The sequence below is a fragment of the Heliconius melpomene genome, chromosome 12, assembly GCF_056956725.1.
Source record: "Heliconius melpomene rosina isolate 202511_hmr_F chromosome 12, ASM5695672v1, whole genome shotgun sequence".
NCBI lineage: Eukaryota > Metazoa > Arthropoda > Insecta > Lepidoptera > Nymphalidae > Heliconius > Heliconius melpomene.
The window spans coordinates 13,710,869-13,734,331 of record NC_140400.1 but is presented as its reverse complement, the minus strand read 5'-3'; the positions used below and the strand labels follow the sequence as shown (position 1 = coordinate 13,734,331).

The window sequence follows — 23,463 nt, the reverse complement described above, 5'->3', positions numbered from 1 at the left end:
TAAAATAATTTATAATGTTATTTTAAGAAATTGGAACTTTTTAAATTTAAATTTAATAATTATAATAATAATTTGAACTGCAAGGTTACTGTCTATGTTTCAGGAGCTTGAACCAACAGCGACCGTTACTGCACAGCGACTGTCGGACAGGGTGCGGATCATTCAGCGACGTCATCTGCTGGATGAATCCGTACTGGAAAGGCTACGCTTGAGCTTTCAGCAGGTCAATACTACCAACAACAACAGTTGCGACATCCGGTCACAGTTCCAGCACGCCAATATTGAGTCGCAAGGTAATATTGAGTTGTCTGTGAGTGCTCAGGATGATGAGCGATTGAGGAGAAGCTTGAAAGATGCTATTTTGGAATATGGTTCCATTCCGGTAAATCTCAGACCAAAATTACCTCGTTTGCCTATGCATAGACGTAACATAGCACTAGTGAGGATTCTAGATCAACATATGCCAAGTCATTTTAACAACTGTAACGATCTTACTGATACGCATTCATTGTTGTATTGTGGTGCTGTAGCTGTATGTCGTGTTGCTGGTGTACAGTTCCCAAATAAAGGGGGTACTAAGGCATCAAAGCATACGGTGCCGGCATGGCAGTACGACACTGAAAAGCGTATCAATCTGACTAGAATCCTCATTGGTAAGCTAATAAGTTTCAAGTCGGGTAATCGTCGACCAAGGGTCATGCGGTTTGTGGCGGAAACATTTGCTGGAACAAATTTAAAGCCCAGTGAGTATATGGCTAACGTCACAAACCGTATTGACTTTCTGAAACAGAAACTCTATGCATTGGCAAAACGCATTAGAAGATATAGAGAACGATGGGATCGATACAATCAGAATAGTGCCTTTCAAAAGAACCAACGGAGTGTATACAGGAAATGGGAACGTTCTGGGGATAGTGTGGTTAATTGCGAGATCCCGAATCCAGATGCTAGTGCTGGTTTTTGGCGTAGTATATGGTCGGCTCCTGTTGAACACACTGAGGGTGAATGGTTTTGTGATATTGCGAAAAATTGCGAAAATATTATACCAATGAGATCAATAAAAATAAGCGAAATTGACGTGAGGTGTGCTATTCGTTATGCTAGTAATTGGAAATGTCCCGGGCTAGATGGGTTGCATAATTTCTGGCTGAAGTGGTTTCGCAGTTCACATTCCGTTTCGCAACACAATTCCAGGATGCCTTTGACTCTGGATCGTTACCAACATTTTTGACAACAGGTGTAACATTCCTGTCATACAAATCCGGATGTACCACGGAGCCTAAAAACTATCGCCCAATAACATGCTTACCTACCATCTATAAGCTCCTTACATCTATTCTGAATAAAAAAATCACAGGACATATTGTTCGTAACAAAATTTTGGCACCAACTCAGAATGGATGTAAGGCTGGCGGCCGTGGTACAAAGGAACTTCTTCTCATTGACACAACTATAAGCCAACAGGTAAGACGGAACAGGAAAAATCTCACTACTGCTTGGATAGACTATAAGAAGGCATATGATTCAGTGCCACATACTTGGCTCTTGAAGGTCTTGGAGTTATATAAGATTGATATAACTTTGAGATCATTTTTGGAGGCTTGTGTGGGACAATGGGTCACTGTCCTTCGTCATCTAGGGGAGTGTGATATTCCTGCAACGTCTGAACCGATAAGGATAAAGAGGGGTATATTTCAGGGTGACAGTCTGAGTCCTTTATGGATTTGCCTAGCTCTGAATCCTCTTAGCACTATGTTAGAGGATTCAGGTTTAGGCTTTCGTCTTCGCCGGGGGGGGTAAGGTCATATCTCACTTGCTGTACATGGATGATCTGAAATTATTTGCGTCAAAACGTTCTGATCTTATGCGGCTACTAAAGGTAACTCAAACTCAAACTTTTAGAAGTGATATAAGAATGGAATTTGGCGTCGATAAATGTGCTAGCATGCATGTAGTGCGGGGGAGTGTGATAAGATCTGATAATATTTGCATTTCAGATTCTGTTTCCTTCAGAACTCTTGGTGAAGGTGAGACTTATAAATATCTTGGAATGTCTGAAGCATTGGGTATTGATGAGCGGAGCATAAAGCAATTGGTGAAGGAGCGTTTCTTTAGTCGCCTGAAAAAAGTGCTTGGCAGCCTTTTATCTGGTGGCAACAAGGTGCGTGCTTTCAACGGTTGGGTTATGCCGCTTTTAGCCTATACTTTTGGCATTGTAAGATGGACGCAGACTGAGTTAGACTCCGTAGATCGCCAAATACGTAAATTGTTGACGACATACCGAATGCACCATCCGCGTTCGTCTGTAATGAGACTGTATATCCCGCGTAAGTGTGGAGGTCGTGGCTTTTTGAATGTCAAGAACCTCCATAACCACGAGGTATGCAGTCTTAGAGAATATTTTCTCAAGATTGACGTGGATATGCACAAGGATGTGGTAACAGTTGAAAAAGGCCTTACTCCTCTTTCCTTGGGCAAAGAGAACTGGCGTCGGCCTGTAGTACTTACTACTTCTGATCGCATGGCTGTATGGAAGAGCAAGGAGCTGCATGGTAGATTCCATAGAGCCCTAGTGGGCCAGGACGTGGATACTGCTTCATCATTATCTTGGTTACAGTTCGGGGATCTTTTCGGAGAAACTGAAGGTTTTGTCTGTGCAATTATGGACGAAGTTATCAAGACACGGAACTACCAGAGACATATTATGAAAGATGGCACTATCGACATCTGCCGGGCGTGTCATCGACCTGGGGAGTCCCTCAGACATATTGTCTCTGGTTGTTCTCATCTTGCTAATGGTGAGTATTTGCATAGACACAATCAAGTAGCCAAGATAATACACCAGCAACTTGCTCTTCAATATGGCCTTGTAGAATTGGAGGTGCCTTACTACAGGGACTATCCCATGTCTGTTCTTGAAAATAGCTGTGCTATGCTCTACTGGGATCGGTCTATTATTACTGACAGGTATATTGTTGCCAATAGACCTGATATAGTATTAGTAGACCGAGTGGCGCGCCGCGCAGTGATTGTTGACGTTACTATCCCACATGATGACAATCTCGTGAAGGCCGAAAAAGAAAAACAATCTAAATATTTGGACCTAGCCCATGAGATTACCGCCATGTGGGATGTCAATGCGACTATCATTGTGCCGATAGTGGTTTCGGTTAACGGTCTAATAGCGAAAAGCCTCGACCAACACCTTAAGAGGCTATCGCTTAGCTGTTGGATCAAGAACCGGATACAGAAGGCAGTGTTACTTGAGACGGCACGTATTGTGCGGCGGTTCCTCTCTCTGGAGCCCTAGCCACCGATGGCTTGGACCCTTGTCGCGCCCTTGGAAGAGTGGTTTTTTATATTTTTAAATGTATCTTTTTTATAATAATTTATATTTAAAAATGTAAAATTTATTCACATATTTAATAAAAGTATATTCAGTATTTGAACTGTAATCCGGCGCTCATTTCTATAATTAGGTTAAATATAATTATTTCTTTTTAAATTAATATGCTGTATGCTGTTTTGGCGATTTAAGTAAAAAACTTTTTATACTGTGCTTTTTAATTAGCAGTTTATAAATATGTTTCAGTTTGGATATTTAGATGAAATTAGATTATCAAAGTCTAATTTAATAATTTACAGCGAAAATGGTTTATGTTCTCAGTTAGGTTTATTATTGCAATACCTATTATTATCAGGTGGACGTGAAGATGGAGTATGTAGCTTAAATTTTAACGCTTCATAATTAATATATAAAAACTATTAATTCTTAAATATAACACAAGAATTTCTTATAAATTTGTTATGTATACATGTTGATTAATTAGCTTACACTAAATGGGTTGAAGAAAAAGATCTCATAAATTACATATTTAATTGATTTATTTACAGAAAAAATTCACCAAATTCTATTAAAATTTTGGTAGTTTATTTTCTATATAAATTTAGACAAAATACAGCGGTTAATGGGCATGCACAAAATCCTCTGCAGTATGTTCACATAGATCAAAGACAAAGTGTCGAGAAAATAGAGGATTTTGCTTTACAGATATACATTCAATTGATGATAAGCAAAATGATCGCAACAGCAAATACTGTGTAATTTTATTATAGTTATACAATACTTATTTATAATAATTCAGACAATATAGTTTTGCAAGCGTTAAATATGTGACTGTTCGACCAAGGAGATTATGTATAGAGCCTTATCAAATACATGATTTATAGTGATGTATCAATAATGAGCTTTGTGTTTTGCAGCTTTTATTTCACAATCAAACTGTTTAAAATACACATTCTCTATAATATTAGAACAAGTGTAAGTTTTAAGGACTATAGAGTAGATATCAAATTTGAGAATAAGCTAAAAGGCATCTAGTTAAGTAATTTTATATAGATCTATATTGATATGGATTTCTACTGCTAAATATATAATCTCCTTGTTAAAATAATTACAACTACACTGATAAAGCAAAAAATCGCTGCAATACCATGCAATGATATATTTAAATATTTTTGACTTTTATATTTATGATGTTTTTATTATATCACATTTAGCATGGTACAACAGCATTTTTGATACTGTAGTTTATACATCCATGTCTAGCACTGTAAAGCTTTTATACAGTATGACAATATTCAAGCCTACATCTACTTCTACTGTCTAAAAAAATACCAGGCAACCAAACTTCTCAATATCTATAATAAATAACAAGAATCATCGTGGGTGTATGACTAATCTTGTGTCTAGCTACCAAACGGCGTATTTATTAAAAAATATATATAATTAACATATATCACACATTCCAGTTTAAGAAAACATTATATGTTAAAATTCAAACAACTTAAAGTATATTATTATAAGGGTATTATTTATTGTAAGATTGCAAAAAAATCATTTAAAAAGTAATTTACAGCACTACGATCTCTTTTTTTTCGTTTGAGACATACAAATTAAAAATTTAAAGATATAAATAAATAGTAAAAAAAAATTTTAAAATATAACACTCTAACTTATAGTTAAAGTTTTGAATGGACAAAACTTAAAATAAGTCATTTATAACTGCAATTTGTTACAGGTAAAGCATATTCCACAAGCAACACACTAAAATACTACAAAAAAGTTTATTAATCCTGTTCCCTTATCTCCTTAGATATCCATTGATGCTGTTGGCACAAAAGCAAACAAACATAATGAGGATCGATCGAGAAGAAAAAAATTAAGGGCATTGTTATATACAAGGAGATTTTTAATAACCTTTCGATGTGAACATTCCAACTAACTGTCATGAATAACTTTTGATACTAACGTAATAAAGTAAAAATTATCAAATAGACAAAGCAAGGTACATTTCTATGTTGAACATAATGTAAGAAAACACATTAACTATTCATATCAAATAAAAGTTACATCTAAACGTTCTTACGAATAAACAATAACTATAAAATAAAATAGAATAAAGAAATGTTAAATTATAACACAGCTTTTACTCCTCGCTTCGCTTCGATTCGATCGGGTGCGCGACAAATGCTACGTCACTAGATGAAATTGAACTAAAATCAGACGTAACAAAATTAAACTATTCATGTACAGAAATTAACTAGGAGCCGTTAATTTTTAATGGAATGTGTTACATTAATCGATAAAATATAAGGGGCATTGTGTGCAAGGAGGTTAGGATGTGGACATAGCATTGTCTTATACACCAGATAAGATCTCGATGAACAGAAGAAAGGAAAATATCAATAAATTATCAAAACTATTATTTGTTTCATTATATGATCACCATCCAAATTGAAACTATTGTGTCTCATTGCAGCTCCATTATGTGTGAAAAATAATGATAAAAATATCATCGGTGAGTTTGAGTTACTAAAATGGCAATGCTCTTAGCGACACTCCCAAACTTTAACGGTCTGATCGACGCTGCCAGATATCACGTATGGCAAGCTCTTGTGGAAATCTGAAAATATATAACATGTGTTAACATTATAAATGAAACGCAATTCGATATAAAGATGTCTCTCCAATATTTTAAATTCAAATTTTCTCTATGAAAATTTACATGCACGATTTTTCATTAATACTTTATAATTTAAATCTTAACTAATAATGATCATAAGCACAGGAAATGTAATTATGGATAATAGAATGTTTGAATTCTTTGTAAATAACTAATATATAAGAATATCAATGTAGTTTCCAAAAGGCAAATCTCCCACCACATGCAAAGTCCCACCACATTAAAATAGTAATACAAAATAACTCCTAGTATAAAAACCACCAACCAAGACTGGTCGCAAAGTGCTGGTGCGCGTACAACGTCTTGAGACAGCGCGTGTGGGCGACGTCCCACACGCGCAGCGTCTTGTCGTCGGAGGCGGTGAGCAGGTAGCGGCCGCCCGGGTGCCACACCGCTCCGCGCACCCAGTTGTCGTGCCCCACCAGCGTCGCCAGGCACTGGCCCGTGCTCACGTCCCAGATCTGTGACAAAGGTCACTGCTATTTATCATCTATCGCTGGCGGACCTTGTGGCAGGCATCCTATGTAGAGGCTTCTAATTGTTTTTTTTTCAGTTACAAATAATAACTGGTGTTTTATTGACAGTTTCAACAATAAATATATTAAAAACAGTCCATTTATTTTTGCTTAGGGAATTTAAATTTACAGAATTGTGTATGATTATTTATAATCAAGATTGTTGTCGGTTTGATTACTCATGAAAATAATTATATTTAAAATATTTTCATTGCATATATCTATTGCTCTGGTAGACACAGCGCGCCTTGTTATGCTTGACTATCAATGAAAGTCATACCTTAACAGATTTATCACGCGATCCGCTAGCAAGGAAAGGCCCCTGATGGTTGGCGCGGCGGTTGTCACCACCGGCCGCCTCGTTGATGGCGGCGACGGCCGACTCCGGCGCCCACGCCACGCACTCCACTACGTGTTCGTGTTCGCGAAGCTCCATCTTTCAATATTAAAATATATTTAATAATAATAATCTCTATTGTATAATCATAAAAAATAATATAGGCGAAAAGTATGGAAGTGTCTAAGTAAGTAACTAGGAAACCTAGTGTTAAGACTATGCGGGATACGACATAAAGCTAATAAAAAAATTAAAATACATATAAAGTGAAACAAAGAAACGCGCCAACCTTGCACTCGTTAGTATCCGCGTTCCATATGCGTACGGTCTGGTCGTTGGAGCAGGAGGCGAGCAGCGCGCCGTCCGCCGACACGCGCACCATGCGCACCCACTCGCGGTGACCCTTGTAAGTCTTTACGCAGTACCTGGACGCGGTATAATCAAATATTGTAATGTCGGTATACCATGTAAGTTGCCTATAGATTTTTATACGCCACCTGTCGATCGCGCAACTAGGTGGGTGAGTAGGTGTTTCATCAATTATACATTCTACCCTACAACTTCTTTGTTAACAATCATATAAAAGGGCGCACTGGCGTGGAGCAGTCAGTCTTGGCTCCGGTGTTGTTCGGAGCACCACTCATGCTCTGCCACTGGCTAACTTCGATTAATTAATAGTTATTTTAGTTATAAATGTGGCCTATTTATAATTACACTGGCCTGGAGCAGTGAAGGCGAGTGTTGTTATAACGGAAAGGGTATCCTAAAGCCTACACCTGTGGTCACAAGTCCCAGGCACTGCTCCATGCTTCACCTCATTTAGAGACCGTAGATAATATTAAGTTATAACTATCATCCACTTCTTTTCGTTAATAGTTGTTTTCATCAAAAAATCATGATGACTTTCTTGCGCTTTTGTGAATTCCACTACTCAAACCGCATTGTCTGAATTTCGAGCGGGCTGTCTACTTACATTGCTGTTTAGCATAAAGCGTCAAACTGAGAACAAAATATTTCTGCAACATGTTTATTAAACTAACAATCATTTACGACGTGTAAAACTTGAATTTTAATTAATATAATTAATGTAGTATAATTACCACTACTTTACTTTATTAATGGTTAAAATTGAGATGAAATGATAAACCAGCTGAAGAATGTTAAAAATGTGACTATAAAACAAAACTTGTGTTTCAGCTGCTGCAGATGTTAAATTAAACAAGAAGTTTTGTTAACATGTATCTATAAATGTAGCAAGGTTATAAAGAACTCATTCTCATATTTTGATAATTATAAAGTAACAACTAGCAAAATTTAAAATGTCAAAAAACTAAAAATGTCACTACTTCATTTTGGCAAAGTGCTTGTAAGTCTTGAAGTACTAATCTGAATTCGTAAAACGTAACGATGTTAAGAATAATCTCGATCGACAAGACTTTTAAACAAAAACACCGCACTCAAAAACAGTTCATTAATTCATAAACTAAATGTAGTTGGCAATGGCCAAAGGCAGACAGACTGAAACATCGAACTTATAACTAATCCTTTTACGTCGGGGTTAAAAGAAGTAGCTTGAGATAAAAAAAAACATTTACTTTTATATTTTATGCACAACGTGCTATAATTTTGCCTATCAACAATATACAATAGTATATAAACACCTTATTTAGTTGTCTTAACAGCTTTGTCTCAATTAGCTGTACTATCCTAAATTATATTGTTATAACACCTTTCAATTCCAAACATACAATTATTTGCTTTTAAAAATTTTCAAATATACTATCTTCATTTTAAATACTTACCTCTTTAATAAGAACAGGATTTATTTTGTTAAGCTAATAATTTTTACAGCTCGTTTTATCTCCGCATATTGTAGGATAAACAGAGAGAACCTAAGTGTCAAGACATTTCATTCCGCTTCAATTGCGTGTAGAATTGCAGAGTTCAAGAAAATTAAAATAATACATTTCCCCAAATCAAAAACGGACGGACCCACAACCATAGCAACCCCCTAATAATAACATAAAACATTTCTCACCCAGTAGCGACTTCCCACGCCTTGATGGTCTTATCACGACTAGCGGAATACACAATATCTCCGCTGGGCGAGAACGCGACGGAGGACACGTTGTGGTCGTGGCCGTGCATCGTCTTTACGCACTCGTACGTCTGGTTGAAGTCCCACAGCTTGATCGACATGTCCGCGCTGCACGATACTGCAAAATACATGAATAATTTTGTGTTAAATTATTGGTGATACAAATTACAACTGATAAATGAATTGAACTTTATGTTATCTTTTGTTTTTTTTAAGTTCATAGTTTTACACATATCTATATATATAAAATCGAAAGGTCACTCACTCATCACGAAATCTCAGAAACTACCAGAGCTAGGAATCTCAAATTTTGCATAGGAGTTATTTATAGGACGCAGGTGGGTCGTATATTCGACTTCTAAGGGGTTGTTTTTGGGGTTGAAAGTTTGTATGAAACTTCGTTACTACAAATGCTGTGTCAAATTTTGCATAGACGTCACTAGGACGTAGCCATGGAGACAGAAATTAATAATAGCCATAGTTCACGCGGGTGAAATCGCGAGTGGGCCGCTAGTATGTATATAAAAATTTAAAACTGTGTTCCCCACTGTCCGCCCAATTCAAGATATAATGTATTGAGTGGCTGTATTCACGGACGTGCTTCGGTAGATCAAAGCGAGGAATTGAAAATAATTTTAATATTGTCATTCCCCCAGGTGGGCATCGAATGTCACAACTATCGCCATTTGCAGTCAGACGTTGAAAATATCACGACATAACAATTCTGAGAACAATAAATCAAAATTGTCTAATGTCGATTTGTAATTACACGTATTTTTATTTGTTTCTAAGTTCAGTTTAAGAGTAGAATATCTCTAAATATTTTAAAATAATTTTACGCTTGTACTTACCAAGTAGCTTGCCATGATGATCGAAAGCGATATCCTGAACAGAGTCAGTGTGCCCCTTTAGAGATCGTTCATAGTCGCCATTTTCAAAATCCCACACTTTGATGGTGGCGTCCTCGCTCGAAGACACCAACAAACTGAACACTGGATGAAATATTACCTGTGGACCAGGTAAATTAAGAGCGTAAATAATATTTTGAAAAATGTAAATAATATGTTGTCGTACAATTAATTATATAGTTAGATTTAGATGCGGGTTATTATATAGTTTTGTATTTTTTAATTAATATATTTTAGGACTATTACATATTCCTATACTTTTCTTGCATTGGATATTTAATAAAACATTTATTAAACATATGTATGCATTAATTACTAGTAAGTAAATTAATAACTTACAAACTCCCTTACTGGTAACTAGCAATTTTAAAAAGCATATGTAAGTGCAGGAAACCTAAACTGGTAACTGCCAAGACCTTGTCTCCCTGTTCTCGTAAATAAGTACATAATTTGTGGAAATTAATAATTAACAAGGATATGGCCAAATATTGAATATTCTGCAATAATGTTTATAGACTACGGTTGATTGCTTTGCAATGTTCCTTTATGATTATTAAACTAGCATGAAGAAGAAACTACTCCTGGCTCTCACTGACCCTGAGGTTGTCTGATCTACTAAACTTCAACAGATGTTTTTTTTAGTAGTAGGTAAGTTTACCTTTGTAATAGTGGCGCGATGACCCGAAAGGCAGAACTTTTCCGGTGGACGCGGGATCCATTCGGTCGGCGTGCGTTTGGCTCGTGTTGGCGCTCCTTCTATGAATTCCTTCTGTGCTTCAGAAAGCTTAGACTCTAGTTCCATGACCTGAAGAATTTGAGTTTTTTATTTTAGGACGAAATCTTTTTTTTAATCAGATCACAGTTAAGGCCGTCGTAGCGCAGGGGCACAAGCGTGAAAATGATTAATTATTTATTAATATTTGCATTTATTTTCTCTGGTAAAAGCGCAGCGGTGAGTTACGCAACTCAACAAGCAACGCTTAAAAAATCGGCGGCAAGTGGGGAACGGAATGTCTCAACTCGAGGTTCCCTCTGCCTACCCTGATACAACGAGTAGCTGCATAAGTATATAGATCAGAGTTTGTTAAAAAGGATTAAATAATAAAATATCGAATTTTAATTAGTCAATTAATTAAATAATTAATATAAATTTTGTAGATTTATAATTCTTAGTCAAAAAAATTTAAAAAAAGCTGTAGAAATTCCAGGTGCTTATTAAATCAATTATTTTAGTGCAAATTTTAAATAATACTATACTAACAAGCAATTTAATATTCCATACTAAGTTATAACATCAAATTTTAAAAATCCAGCCTATGACCTAGAATCTTCCAGCGCCGATCGATAACGCAATGCCTAGACGGGATCGCGTGAAGGCGTATCTAAACGATGTGGACGACGTTTATACCTTAACTTAAAATACTGTACAGATGTTTCAAATATTATGGTCTTTTTTAAATATACGAAAAAATCTAAATATAAATAAAATTAATATTATCATCTCTTCAAAGCGCCAGCCGTTCCGCCAGAGTTCCGGGTCCAGAATTCGGCGGAAAGTGGGGAACGGAGTGTTTTAACACTAGGTGCCCTCTGCTTACCATGCTGTGTGCGGGATACAGCGTGAAGCTGTTTTAATTGTTTTACCTTCTTTTGGAGCCTGATGACTGATGTCCATTTCTTTTCTAAGAGGCCGCCGAACTTGCGATCCATCTCACCGGACATATCCGCTTCCTTTTTAAATGCTTCCAGCGCATCGTTATAACCATTGCTACCCAGATAATCGGCGATCGCTTTATTCCTGTAAAATGAAATAAAGAAAATTTTATAAGTAAATTTCATAAATCAACTCAACTCAACAATTGTTCGTTTAAGCCCCATATTTTTTATAACAACAACTTATTGGGTGTTACTAAATTAGTTCTATTGCTCATATTTATAATCACTGTCAGTATTTTAAAAAATATTTCAATTTTGAAATGTATAATATAAATGAAGATACAACATCCTAAAATCTGACATAAAGCTGATTGCCGGCCTGGCTGAACCTGGCCGATCGATGTAATTATAACATCGCACCGTAATATAGACTGATTTAAATATACAATAAAAACGCAGAATAAAACACAACTATCATATAAATAGCAATAATGATTTAAGAACAAGCGCCAAAATCTTACAGGCTATATATGAAGCTTACAAACGAGAAAGTAATAATATGAAAATAATAAATTTAACAAGATAGAGGCAAATGTGGCATCTACATACTACAGAAAGAGGGGAAGGGTAATGAAAGTTACGATTATTAGACTAAAACCAACAAAATGTTTATTATTCTAACAACACACGTAAGCAAAGGTCGACAGCATGCAGCGTCGAACTTGTGCCAAATAGATAAGTTGCCCTTGATACCTTACAGCCCGTATCCGCAAATACTGTTACAGATCAACTACACATAGTATAAAATTTTAACCTGTCATGGGTTCGATTTCTAGTAGAGGAAAAAATATTAATTTCATTTCCTCGAGGCAAAGCGAGGCCTTAAGTTGGCACTAAACATGCAACGGCTCCAGAATTCGTCGGAAATTAGGGAAGAGAAGTGCCTAAATGGGAACGGAGTGTCTGACTAGATTTCCAGGTTTCTTCTGCCTACCCTGCTATATAATGAAGCTAAAAAGAATTAATGAATAGAATTCTATAAATCTCGGTCGGTTTACTTACAAATTGCAGGACTGGAATATCAAATTCGACAACTACTGCTTATTATAAAAATGAGAAACGTTACCTACTATTTTAAGCATTTAATAGTTTTATTCTTTTACTTTAATTTTCCCAAGTTATACCTTACGTTTAAGTTTCAATAAATGCAATGGTTGCATAATGACATGCACGTATACTAACTAAAGACGCTATAAAATGGCCAGGTGGTTCGTTTCACAGAGCTTATTTCGTATAGCATACTGAAATATCGATGATGGAGTAATCTATAAACTTTTAGTTTAAAAGTACTTTACCGCACTCAAAAACTGTTTTCGAATTTATCACCAACGTAAATGAATTTGGAATTATGAATTTCGACGTCAGTGCTAAGATCAGATAGATATTAAACTTTTCTTAGCTTTCTTTCTTTTTTTTTTACGAACTTTGATTTGAATCTACAAAAGTCGAATGTATTAAGGACCGTCAGATTTTCGCTTCGACAGTGTCCTCATTTCGGACATAAATAACTATTTAAAAATTTAGACTAAAGCTGATTTTATTTTCAAAATACTTTAATTTATTTTTAACTCCTAAATAATTAACTACATTTTTGTTGGCGGACGGGCGCAGACGTAGTTAAGGTACAAGGTATGGTAATGCTGATGCAAGATCAGCTCATCATCATCAGGTACTTGACAAGCAGTTCAATAAGCCTGTGTACGGTTTTTGCGTCAGATACCTATCTACAATCTAGTTGGTGAAACTAAATCGATTCTAAGACAATCAGCATAGCAGGTGTTCCCATTGTTTGCGTGGGAACAATCAAGTTGGGCCTTACCATTTTAAGTGTAGAGATATAAGCGTTTCATTTAATTTATATTGATGATGAAAGTAACAAGATTTGCAATTAAATATAATATCCTAAAAGCGCTTCTTGCAGTTCTAAAAAAAACAATTATTTAGGAGAAACCCTAAAAATATAAACGTACCAAAATAATTGGAGCAACCTATTGTACCTACTAGAAAAGCTAAATTTTATATTCAATACGTTTTCAAAAGTGGCGATATTTTGGTAGTGATGGTGGTATTGAAAGTGATGTATTGCCAAAGTTACTAGAAATATATTACAACAATAATAATTACTAATTTTAAGTATTTAATTATTTTTTTGTACTAATTTTACCCTAGATCTCTTACGCTGCTGATCAGTCTTTTGGACATCAACGGAGAACAGTGGCGTCGGTGGAACTAGCGAAAGTGGTTTCGTGCGTGGAGGTGCGGGCTGAACGGGGGCCGCTTGAGAAAATAACTTTCACGCTACATTTCCGTCGATATAAATCCAATTGAAGGGCACTTACACGCTATTATCATTTCTTAGCCGTATCAGTGCCACTTCGTATAAATAAGCAAAGTAAAGTTATTATAAGCACTTATTACCTTTATTAATATTAATAATTGTTTAACAAGGCTTTGCTTATTAAATGTTTTGATCGTCTGTCCATCGGCGGCCATTACGTCTGAACGTGTTTTGTATCGCATGCTATGTTTGTATGCCGTCACAATACTAATTATAAGATCGGCGCGATGGTTATAAACTCATGTAAATTTAATGGCACACTGTAATTAAACAACTAGATAGGCAATAGACGATAATATATGATTCATTGATAAGGAAGTAAGATATCAAATATGGACTTCATGTTACTTTAAATCCATAAATATATTTAGTTTTATATTAAAGACGAATAACACCCTTTTTTTAAAATACACAACTAGCAACAAACAGAAGCACAGGTAATAATAAAAACACAAATGGCTTTGTATAAACGACGTATTACAGTTAATGCAATTAAATAACTTAGTATTAGAAGCACGTAACACCGAATTTGCATACCTTTACGTGATTGAAATAAGTTTTTACAACGAATAGCAACTGATTGTTTCCAAAAACGTTTGCAACCTCCGAATGTGGGAACCTTATTGACCAATTTTAAAAAGTGTACTCTTATTATGTAACCTTAGTTAAGCGACGACTTTAGCTGTTTTTATTTTATTATAATTATCTTATTCGGAATTCGTGTATATAAAAAGTTATAAAAAAAGACCCTCAAAAACTGAATCCTTGAATTTCGTAATAGTGTGGAGTTACGTCAGTATTACGCATTAAATATTTATTTACATATCTACACTTTTTTTTTCTTATAAAGTGACATCACTAAGAATACAAGGTGTATTCGGTATTCGAGTTTTCTTATTCATTAATATAATTTTAATATTGTCTTATTTTTTGTTGACCTATGTCAAAGGTTATGGAAAATATATTGCAAACTACAAGAAGAAAAATTGCAAAAATTATAAGATGTCATCATTTTCATTCCCGTCCCGTTGCTAAGAATGGGGGGGTAGTCGCCTGCCTACACGGACGGGCTATTGATCGGGTACAGGCGCCAGCCGTCGACGTCAACGCTGCGTCATTGCGATTCCCCTTTTACTTAGACGCCTATAGGGGTAGGTTTATAGATTGTGGCATTTTCACTTAATTAAAATATATTAATACTGATAATTCAATTAAAATATAGATTATTTTTTGGGCTACATGTTGATATTTGATTCAAAGATCATAAAAAATCCTAATAGTTAAAATGGAATCTTTGCATTATGCTATTTCTGTATATATAAATATTATTATGAGTTTTATGCAATGACTACTACTGACAGTAATAATTTTGCTAACAAAGTGACTTAATGTGCTTACATAAAATTAATCCTATCCAACGAAGATTAATGATGGTGAAAACGATAAAGTGTATATGTTAGCAGCAAACTTATAATGACGATATTTTACAGAATACATTACCAATACATTTTCTAGGCTAAAGACAGGTATACGTACTAAAATAATACATATATATAAATTGATAAGAACCAAATACACCAAACTTTCATTTAAATACTCATTATTATTAAATATTATGCGACGGCTATAAAAAGTTTCAGAAAACGTATGGTGTTCCAAGATGCACGTCTTATAAACTATATCAGTTTAATTTTTCATAAAAGAGACCTAATTTAAAGCAGTCATCCTAATTTTCAAAATAATAGATTATAGCAGAATTAAAGTGAACTTGTACACTATAAGTACAAATTCCTTATGAAGATGGTTGCAGAAATGCGACATGCGGCAGAACTACCAGCGGACGGAGCTTAACCGGTGTGGACTGCATTCCGAACGATCCGCGGCAGGCTCGATCGGACAACGGCTCTTAGACCTTACAATGACTATACTTAGGTTCAGCTAAATGGCACAATCTACTAGGAAATTGACGTGAAGGTTAATTTATGCCTTTAGCGACTTAATTCTATAGTTGTTTAATTATTCTAAACACATCGCACTCGTATCGTTCATATAAAATTAAAGAAATAATAAGTTTTCTAAAACAAGTAAGAAAAGTAAATTAAAACAGGTCTCACAAGTCTGTAAAACTTAAATACGACATACATATACTTAATGTGACCAGATGTACCGTCTTAAACGAGACCGTCCCGTTTTTAGCTGGTACGTACCGGTGTCCGCAAAGACGGGGTACCAGAACGTGAAAATATCCCGTGCCGTATGCGTTTTGTCAAATAATAAGCGAATGGAATAATCCACAAAAAAAAAAGAGGATGGCACACAAGACAAGCTATCGTAACTATTCTACATGGAATAGTTAAATGTTACTTTTTGATATAGAAAAGTAAAAAAAATAAGTAAAAATTGCTAATTAACGAAAAGAAAACAGATATCCCGTTTTGAACCAACTAAAAGGATGGTCACGTTATCTAAAAATAACAAACACAATGACTCACACATTGTTATTGATTTCGATTATTTAAATATTTATGTCAAAAATAAAATACAGGTGTATCGAGGCCGTTCACGAGACCAATGCTTATATTAAGCTAGAATATTTTAGTAGCACCTCTATCCGCGTATCTATAAATGAGGAGCGGAGTGTCTTAACACTAGATTCCCTCTGCCTATCCTGCTATCTGCGGCATACAGTGTGAAGCTGATTGACCTCTATCCGCTTATTAACGTAGATAATATTCTGTCAAAGTTGTCTCGGCTGTAGGATTTTACTAAGTCAAATATTTAGTGTTAGCAAATCGCTTTCTCATACACAGTTGCATAATAAGTAAGATAAAACTGTTGATCGATTATGTTAATATGACGTAAGTTTTTCTATGCAAAAGCGCATAAGGTACTTTTCTATACTCAGTCCGGTGTGTCCAAATGAAAGCCCTATTGACTCTTTCTTTTTCTTTGGAACTTAGCGTTAATGCTGTTAGCCCTGTTGGCTTACAGCGACACCGCGTGGATAGGGAACAGGCTCTGACCCTGAAAAATTTGCAAGCACTACGTGGCTGCTGGAGAGGATGCCGACGACGGTAAGAGCATCCATGGGATTGTCAATGTACACAAGAAGATATTTATAGAGATACACTTTTTTATATACATACTCGTATATTATCGTAATCGTTGCAAATTCCAATTTACACTACTTTTCTTATACAATGCTATTAATTTATTCCCTATCTATAATAATTTTAGAGCGTTAATACCTATTTTATTTTTACAATATTACAAATTACACAACAATATTATTAATATATACTTTATATTCGAAAAGATAACTCTTAATGAGCATATTGTCATTGCAAAATATAATATAATTAATACCATTGCCAATGTAATACATAGTAAAATACAATATATGCATCATTTAAATAAATTATAATTAAATGAAACATCAAATCTATCAATTCAGAAGGTAATATGAAGACAGACTGCCAGGCGTGGTCAATTATTTTGCGCTAATACAAGTTGAATAGGTCGTGGTTTTCCTTTCAGTTTGGTCGCCATAAGTTGGAGGAACATATCAGAGCTACGGTACAGTACTTGGGGTCACGTCGGTACAATGAAACTAACACGAGATAAAACCGCAAATGATTACATTACGCGTACGTCTACACTTTACACGCAGATATGCGGAAACCTACACACCCTGTGGGTTATCGGTGAAAAACTTATTGGAATTTTTATTATTGTTGAATATTAATAGACAATGGTGAACTATAATAACAACAACCTAAAGATTTCTAATAGTTATTGCAATTATTACACCAAAACATATATTGAGTGTGTATAAATAATATTGTTAAAATATATTTTATAAATATAATTCATACGTCAAATATAAATAAAGCAGGCAAGAATGTATAACTGTTATTTTATATGAATATAATAAACCCACGGAATTAGGTATTAAATTAAATAGAAAAGGTTTTGGCTTTATAAAGAAAGTTTTCTACCTGTTCCAATGAAGGAAGCCGTCAACAGCGGGGTCAACGACTGTGTACTCTAGGTACACTGTTACTTTCAAAGGTCGCGACGTTAAGGGCTCTAGGTAAGCGATAAAATAACGCTATATAAAAGTTATATCGATTTGTTGGTTGTAGTTTATAGGGGAATATATTTTAATAAGCGAAGTAAAGAATGAAGGGGGGGATCCCTCCCAGGGTCATAATGAAGACATATATATATTTAAAAAGACGCAAAAGTGTCATAATTTTAATTAGTTTTAGTATAAAGAATTCTATAAGTTTTGATGTTGTACAACATCCGTTTCCGACGCTTCGGACGACATGTAACACGACTTGAACCTGCCCCGCCGAAAGCTAGGTCCGACTCGAACAAGTCTCACGTAAACTTAAAAGGAAGTATTGAACTGGTTATTCTTCAGATTATTACGTATGTTCTTATGAGCTTATATTACAAAACTGACAAATGAGAAAAGTGAAGAGATTAGTCATTTTGAAACATTGTATTATTTCATTTAGTTTATAATATTTCAACTAGATAAAATCTATCATAGCGTAGGAGCACATGCGTGCGACTGTAAACGCGAAGGTTTTGGGTTCGATTAGCACTCAGGAATTAAATATTTAATATTTTAAAGCAAGGCGTTAAGTTCTGCTACTCCACATGCAATGACTCAAAAATTCGGCGGAAAGTGGGCAACGCAAGTATCATAATGTGTAACAGACACTTCTTTATACACAGATTTATTTAGCTTGTTATATAAACAAATATTATTTGATAAATACTTAAGTACTGCTTTGATTCACTCAATCAATCCACAAATTCTTTTCTAAAGATCCTTGGATAACTATTTTTCTATTTTTATATGAGTTAATCTAAGTTACATCAAATGTAAATTTCTTGCTTTCTTTGGGCGGAAAATAGGAAAAGGACTCGCTTAACAGTAGGTTCCCTTTCTCTGACACAATGTTTTTACTAGATGACCGATAAATCCATAATATTTTGCCTATTCATAGAAAAATAAATGTCCAAGTATTTTTAGCACTTGTAAATGTCAGTTGGTTTCTCCTATATCCATAATACTGTAATCCTTTTTTATAATGAAAAAATAATAATAATCTCGTCAATTTACATAAGTTTAGGTAATATATAGGCTTGCAAAACAAACAACAAGTCCATAAACTTAATTTGCTATAAAAATAATCGTAATAATCTTTAAACACTTATTAAAGCCTGTATAGAACATAAAACTTTCTAAAGAGTAAGCACTAAGCCGATGTAAAATAAGATGTAGTAAAGCAATGATTTAAATGAGCAAGAATATCAAAGTCTAATAAGGCGTATATAATAAGGTAGTTAATACCTGGTTACATACAAATAAGATTTATAAGGACAGTTGCATCAGTAGTAAGTAAAGAAATATTGAATTTAATATTGTTTTTTCTTTTCGTCAATATCGCTGCATACCTAACGTGACCAGACGTCCCGTTTTGAACGGGACTGTCCCATTTGTCTCGTGTCTCGAAACCTGCCTCCGTTTTTTTGGTATAACATGTAAATTTGGTCGGTCGAAACAAGTTTCGCTACTAACGCTAACGCTATTTTTCAAAAAATTGAAGAGAAATAAAAAGTTCGTGCTTTCGTACGAAAGCGGTCCTCAAGTTATATTGCATATAGCAGTGAAGGTAGAAGAAGCCTAGAGTTAAACAATTCTGTTCCCCACTTTCCGCCGAATTCGACGCATTGCGTGTTGAGCAGCGGAACTCAATGCTGCGCTTTGCCTCAACATCAGGGCGAACAAATGAAAATATTTCATTTCCTTGAGTGGGAATCGCGCACCCATAACCTGTCGCGTTCACAGTCCCACGCTTATGAATATTGAATATAAGCCATAAGGCTTAATGTTCTATGCACTATATAATGTAATAAGTGCAAATATATATCCAAATATAGGTGCATTTCTTATACTTTTACTTTGTGACAACTCTACACAACCAAAAATACATACAATTAACCTATTCTGTACTTCTATATCTCTTACAAAAAAAGAAATTGAAACACTACGAATTTAGTCTCACATACTAATATGAATGAATGATTGTTAAATAAAATATCTCATAATTTTCACCAAAATTAAAAGTAATATCAAGAAAGATAAAGAAAGAAGTTTAAATCATTTTATGTATTTGCAAAAAAAAGAGGTCTAATTTAAATTATTAATGATAATATCTATTCATCTACTTAGTAAATTCACCTTGGAAATTAATTAAGCCTCAAGGTTATAAGTTTGTCTTGCATAAGTTTTAAGTTAATTTATATGATTATAAATACTGAAAAAAATATTTTTCAGTTTGATATAGTCACTGTCATATATAATTGTTTTCTAATTTTGATGAATGCGATTGTAATGTTACCCAACATGTTTTCAAAATAGTTGTGGCTTGTGAACATGTCAGTTAAACCCAATTCATTTTGCTATGCATTGATATCTTATTTTATGGACAGGAGAAAGAGATTATTTAATAGAAACATGTTACCAAATTAAGGATATGTGTAAAGATAAAAATATAAATGTAATAAAAATCCTTCAATTCTGATAATTATAACAAACATTACAAGATTTTAGAAAATTCCATTAACATGAAAACAAAAATACTCACAGCTCCTCTCGTTGCCGTTGTGACAACACCATTTTCATTGTGGTTGGCTACTTCTTGAGACGGCGAGCCCTGGAGGTTCACTGCACTTGAGTCTTATCTTATTCACGCGGGCGACGGCAGAAGCGCCGTGGCCATTATCACATCTGCAAAATAAATCCTAAGTTTAAACTCAAATTCTAACTGAAAAAAATTACAATATACTCAATACTTTTTATCCTACTCAATAAAGTCATTTGCAAAAAAACAACATTTAATTGGTCATAGCTATTGGTACCAGTATCATTTACTAAGTATTATTCACTAAAATACAATCATATTTGTGATAATAAAAAAATATCATATTAAAATATATTTCATTGAGCAATAGCAGTATCCCACACACAGCAGGGTAATCAGAGGGAACCAAGTGTGAAGACACTCTGGTGTTGTTGTGTTGAGTACACTCAACACTTTATTTTGACACTAGCACCTTGAGGTCCAGATAAATATAAATATACTACCAATAAGGTACAATTATAATAAGATGGTTTAAAACAAGTCTATGACCACAGTGAAACAAAAACAACTTATTATAAGACATAATTAAGACTGAAATATTTTTGTTAAGCTTTCTTCATACATTCAGTTGTCCAATTTAAAAATTTATAAATTTCATTTATATATCTAAATGTAGTCTGGTTATCAAGTTTCTACTGAATTGTTTAAGTTATTCTGAATTATTGAAATAAACTTGAATTATTTAAATTATCATTCTTAGTGTTTTGCACAACAAAGCAAAAAAAATTTACACTGTCTCTCATAGCAACAGTTATAGATATTGACCTAAAATTAACATAAAAAAAACTATGCAATCCAAAGATACAGCAGAGTAAGCTCTGGTTATTATGCACATTTTGAAGTTTGCGGTGTTATCAAAGCTGTATGAAACAAACTAATTGATAAGTCAAAAACAAATTAATATATTTAAAGTTTCAGTTTAATTTTAACACTTAAAACACAGACATCTAAGTATCACACATATGATATATTTACAAACAATGCCGTTATCAAAGTTTTATTCTCATTATAACTTGTCAATTGAAATATAATGTGAGGAAAATAAATTTTCAGGATTCATGAAAAGAATGTATTGTATTTTGGTAAGAATTTCACTAATATAGGCAAAGGTAATATTATAGCATTAATTTTTCAGTAACCTTGTACATTTCAGTATCAACATTGTTGTTTTGATAACATTATTTAAAAATGAAGCTCTATGAGAAATGGGAATAAAGTTTATTACTATAATTTAAAACATCTAGTAGTTACTTGTTAATGTATGTTATACAACAAACAGAGTGACATTAATAAGTATTGATTAAACATAAATAATGTAATGAAATTAAATATGCTATGATCACCATGCGATTAGTGATTTATGTACTTGAAGTTTTAATTATAGAATTTTTGTGTTCCAAAGTTTTTATTTTCTAAATAGGAAGAAAGAAAAACAAGCATTGCAATATGATTAAGTGTATACTGGTTACATCAATAAATTATGAGATACTAAAATTATGTTTCAACTGATCATAACAATTATATCATACAGACATTTAGTCTAAAGTTTAAAAACATTGTACAGACAAAATTTGTTAGTAAATTTTCCGCGAAATAATAAAATATAAATGTAATATCATGAGTCCATAAATGAGTCAGTAAAACGTCAAAAACCATACTGTCAGTTTGCCACATCAACGTAATATTTTTCATAAGTTATCTCAACGTGGTGTGGACAAAATGGGCTCCACTAATCTTATAGTAAATTCTGTTAGAATTCTGAAATTTGCCAAATAGCGGAACGGCCATATTGAACAGACATGTACAGAAACTATAGATGATTCACGCTACCTACTATTTTAAACGTAGAATAACGTTATTTAACATATACTTACAAATTGTAAAATCACTAAAAATGCACTTTGATTAAAAAAATATCACACACTAAATAAACACAGCACACACAAGACCCGAGGCAGAAAACCGTTTCGTTGCAATGACTCAAATTCACTCAATTCAATACACTACTACAATGGCGAGTATGAGACCTGAGAGATTCGATTTTTCTTTTACTTGTCCTATTGCATTGAAAGTGAACAGCGCCATCTATTTTCATTTTTTATAGTTATTTTATCTAGGTAGCAACACTCAATTTAGACAGAGATACAAATATAGTATAACGTTACGGTAAAATGAGCTAGCGACCACAGATATATTTTATTGCTATATAAATTAAAATATTTTCTTAATAAAAAATAGTAACATGTTATTAAATAATCATTATATATAAATATATAACTAAGATACCATTTATAATTACATTAAATTAATTAAATAGATTACTCCATAATATATGTAGATATTTATAATTTAAAAAAAAGGGATACAATAAGACTGTACACACTCTCGGCCGAACAAAATAGTAATCCTTTGCAATTTATTTTTCTACTTTCGTTTTATGATATTAACATCTTATATACTACATTTAAGATGTAAATAACATAAAACGTACGTTAATCCATTCGAGATTAATAAGAGTTTATTATTTAGTGGTAAACAAATTAACAGATAAGATGAGATACAAATTCTTATTTAAGCAACAAATTTTAAATATAGATGTTCGAATAAAATTAAATAAAAAAAAAATCTTTTTTTATTATTTGTTAATAAAATGAACTAAAAAGTTTAAAATAAATTAACTCTTATAAGAAATATAAAATTGTTAATGTGATAAAAACGGAAAGATTTATTAAATAAGGTGTAAGCTAATTATTTTGTAATGACATATAAAAGATAGATTTCCAAAATTGTATAAGTACAT

The 23,463-nt window shown here is 33.7% G+C and overlaps 2 protein-coding genes across 4 annotated transcripts; one reads left to right on the top strand and one right to left on the bottom strand.

Annotated features, from left to right (window-relative positions):
- Positions 1 to 94: 94 nt before the first annotated feature.
- On the top strand, positions 95 to 4,105 carry LOC146534031 (uncharacterized). The gene is made up of 4 exons (XM_085193832.1): positions 95 to 1,001; positions 1,358 to 1,796; positions 1,903 to 2,645; positions 3,963 to 4,105. Exons 1-4 carry the CDS (start codon positions 95 to 97, stop codon positions 4,103 to 4,105), a joined length of 2,232 nt encoding a protein of 743 aa, XP_085049958.1.
- Lis-1 (LisH and WD40 domain-containing Lis-1) lies at positions 3,864 to 22,691 on the bottom strand. Of its 3 annotated transcripts, XM_085195064.1 has the most exons (10): positions 22,538 to 22,691; positions 20,607 to 20,749; positions 11,529 to 11,682; positions 10,543 to 10,689; positions 9,828 to 9,984; positions 8,917 to 9,094; positions 7,168 to 7,303; positions 6,822 to 6,977; positions 6,292 to 6,487; positions 3,864 to 5,966 (listed from the first exon to the last, which is right to left on the bottom strand). In XM_085195064.1, exons 2-10 carry the CDS (start codon positions 20,642 to 20,644, stop codon positions 5,893 to 5,895), a joined length of 1,236 nt encoding a protein of 411 aa, XP_085051190.1. In that variant the 5' UTR covers positions 20,645 to 20,749; positions 22,538 to 22,691; the 3' UTR covers positions 3,864 to 5,892. The 3 variants fall into 3 exon arrangements, with proteins under 3 accessions (XP_085051190.1, XP_085051191.1, XP_085051189.1); XM_085195065.1 differs by lacking the exons at positions 20,607 to 20,749; positions 22,538 to 22,691 and adding an exon at positions 14,019 to 14,036; XM_085195063.1 differs by lacking the exons at positions 20,607 to 20,749; positions 22,538 to 22,691 and adding an exon at positions 13,765 to 13,883.
- Positions 22,692 to 23,463: the final 772 nt, after the last annotated feature.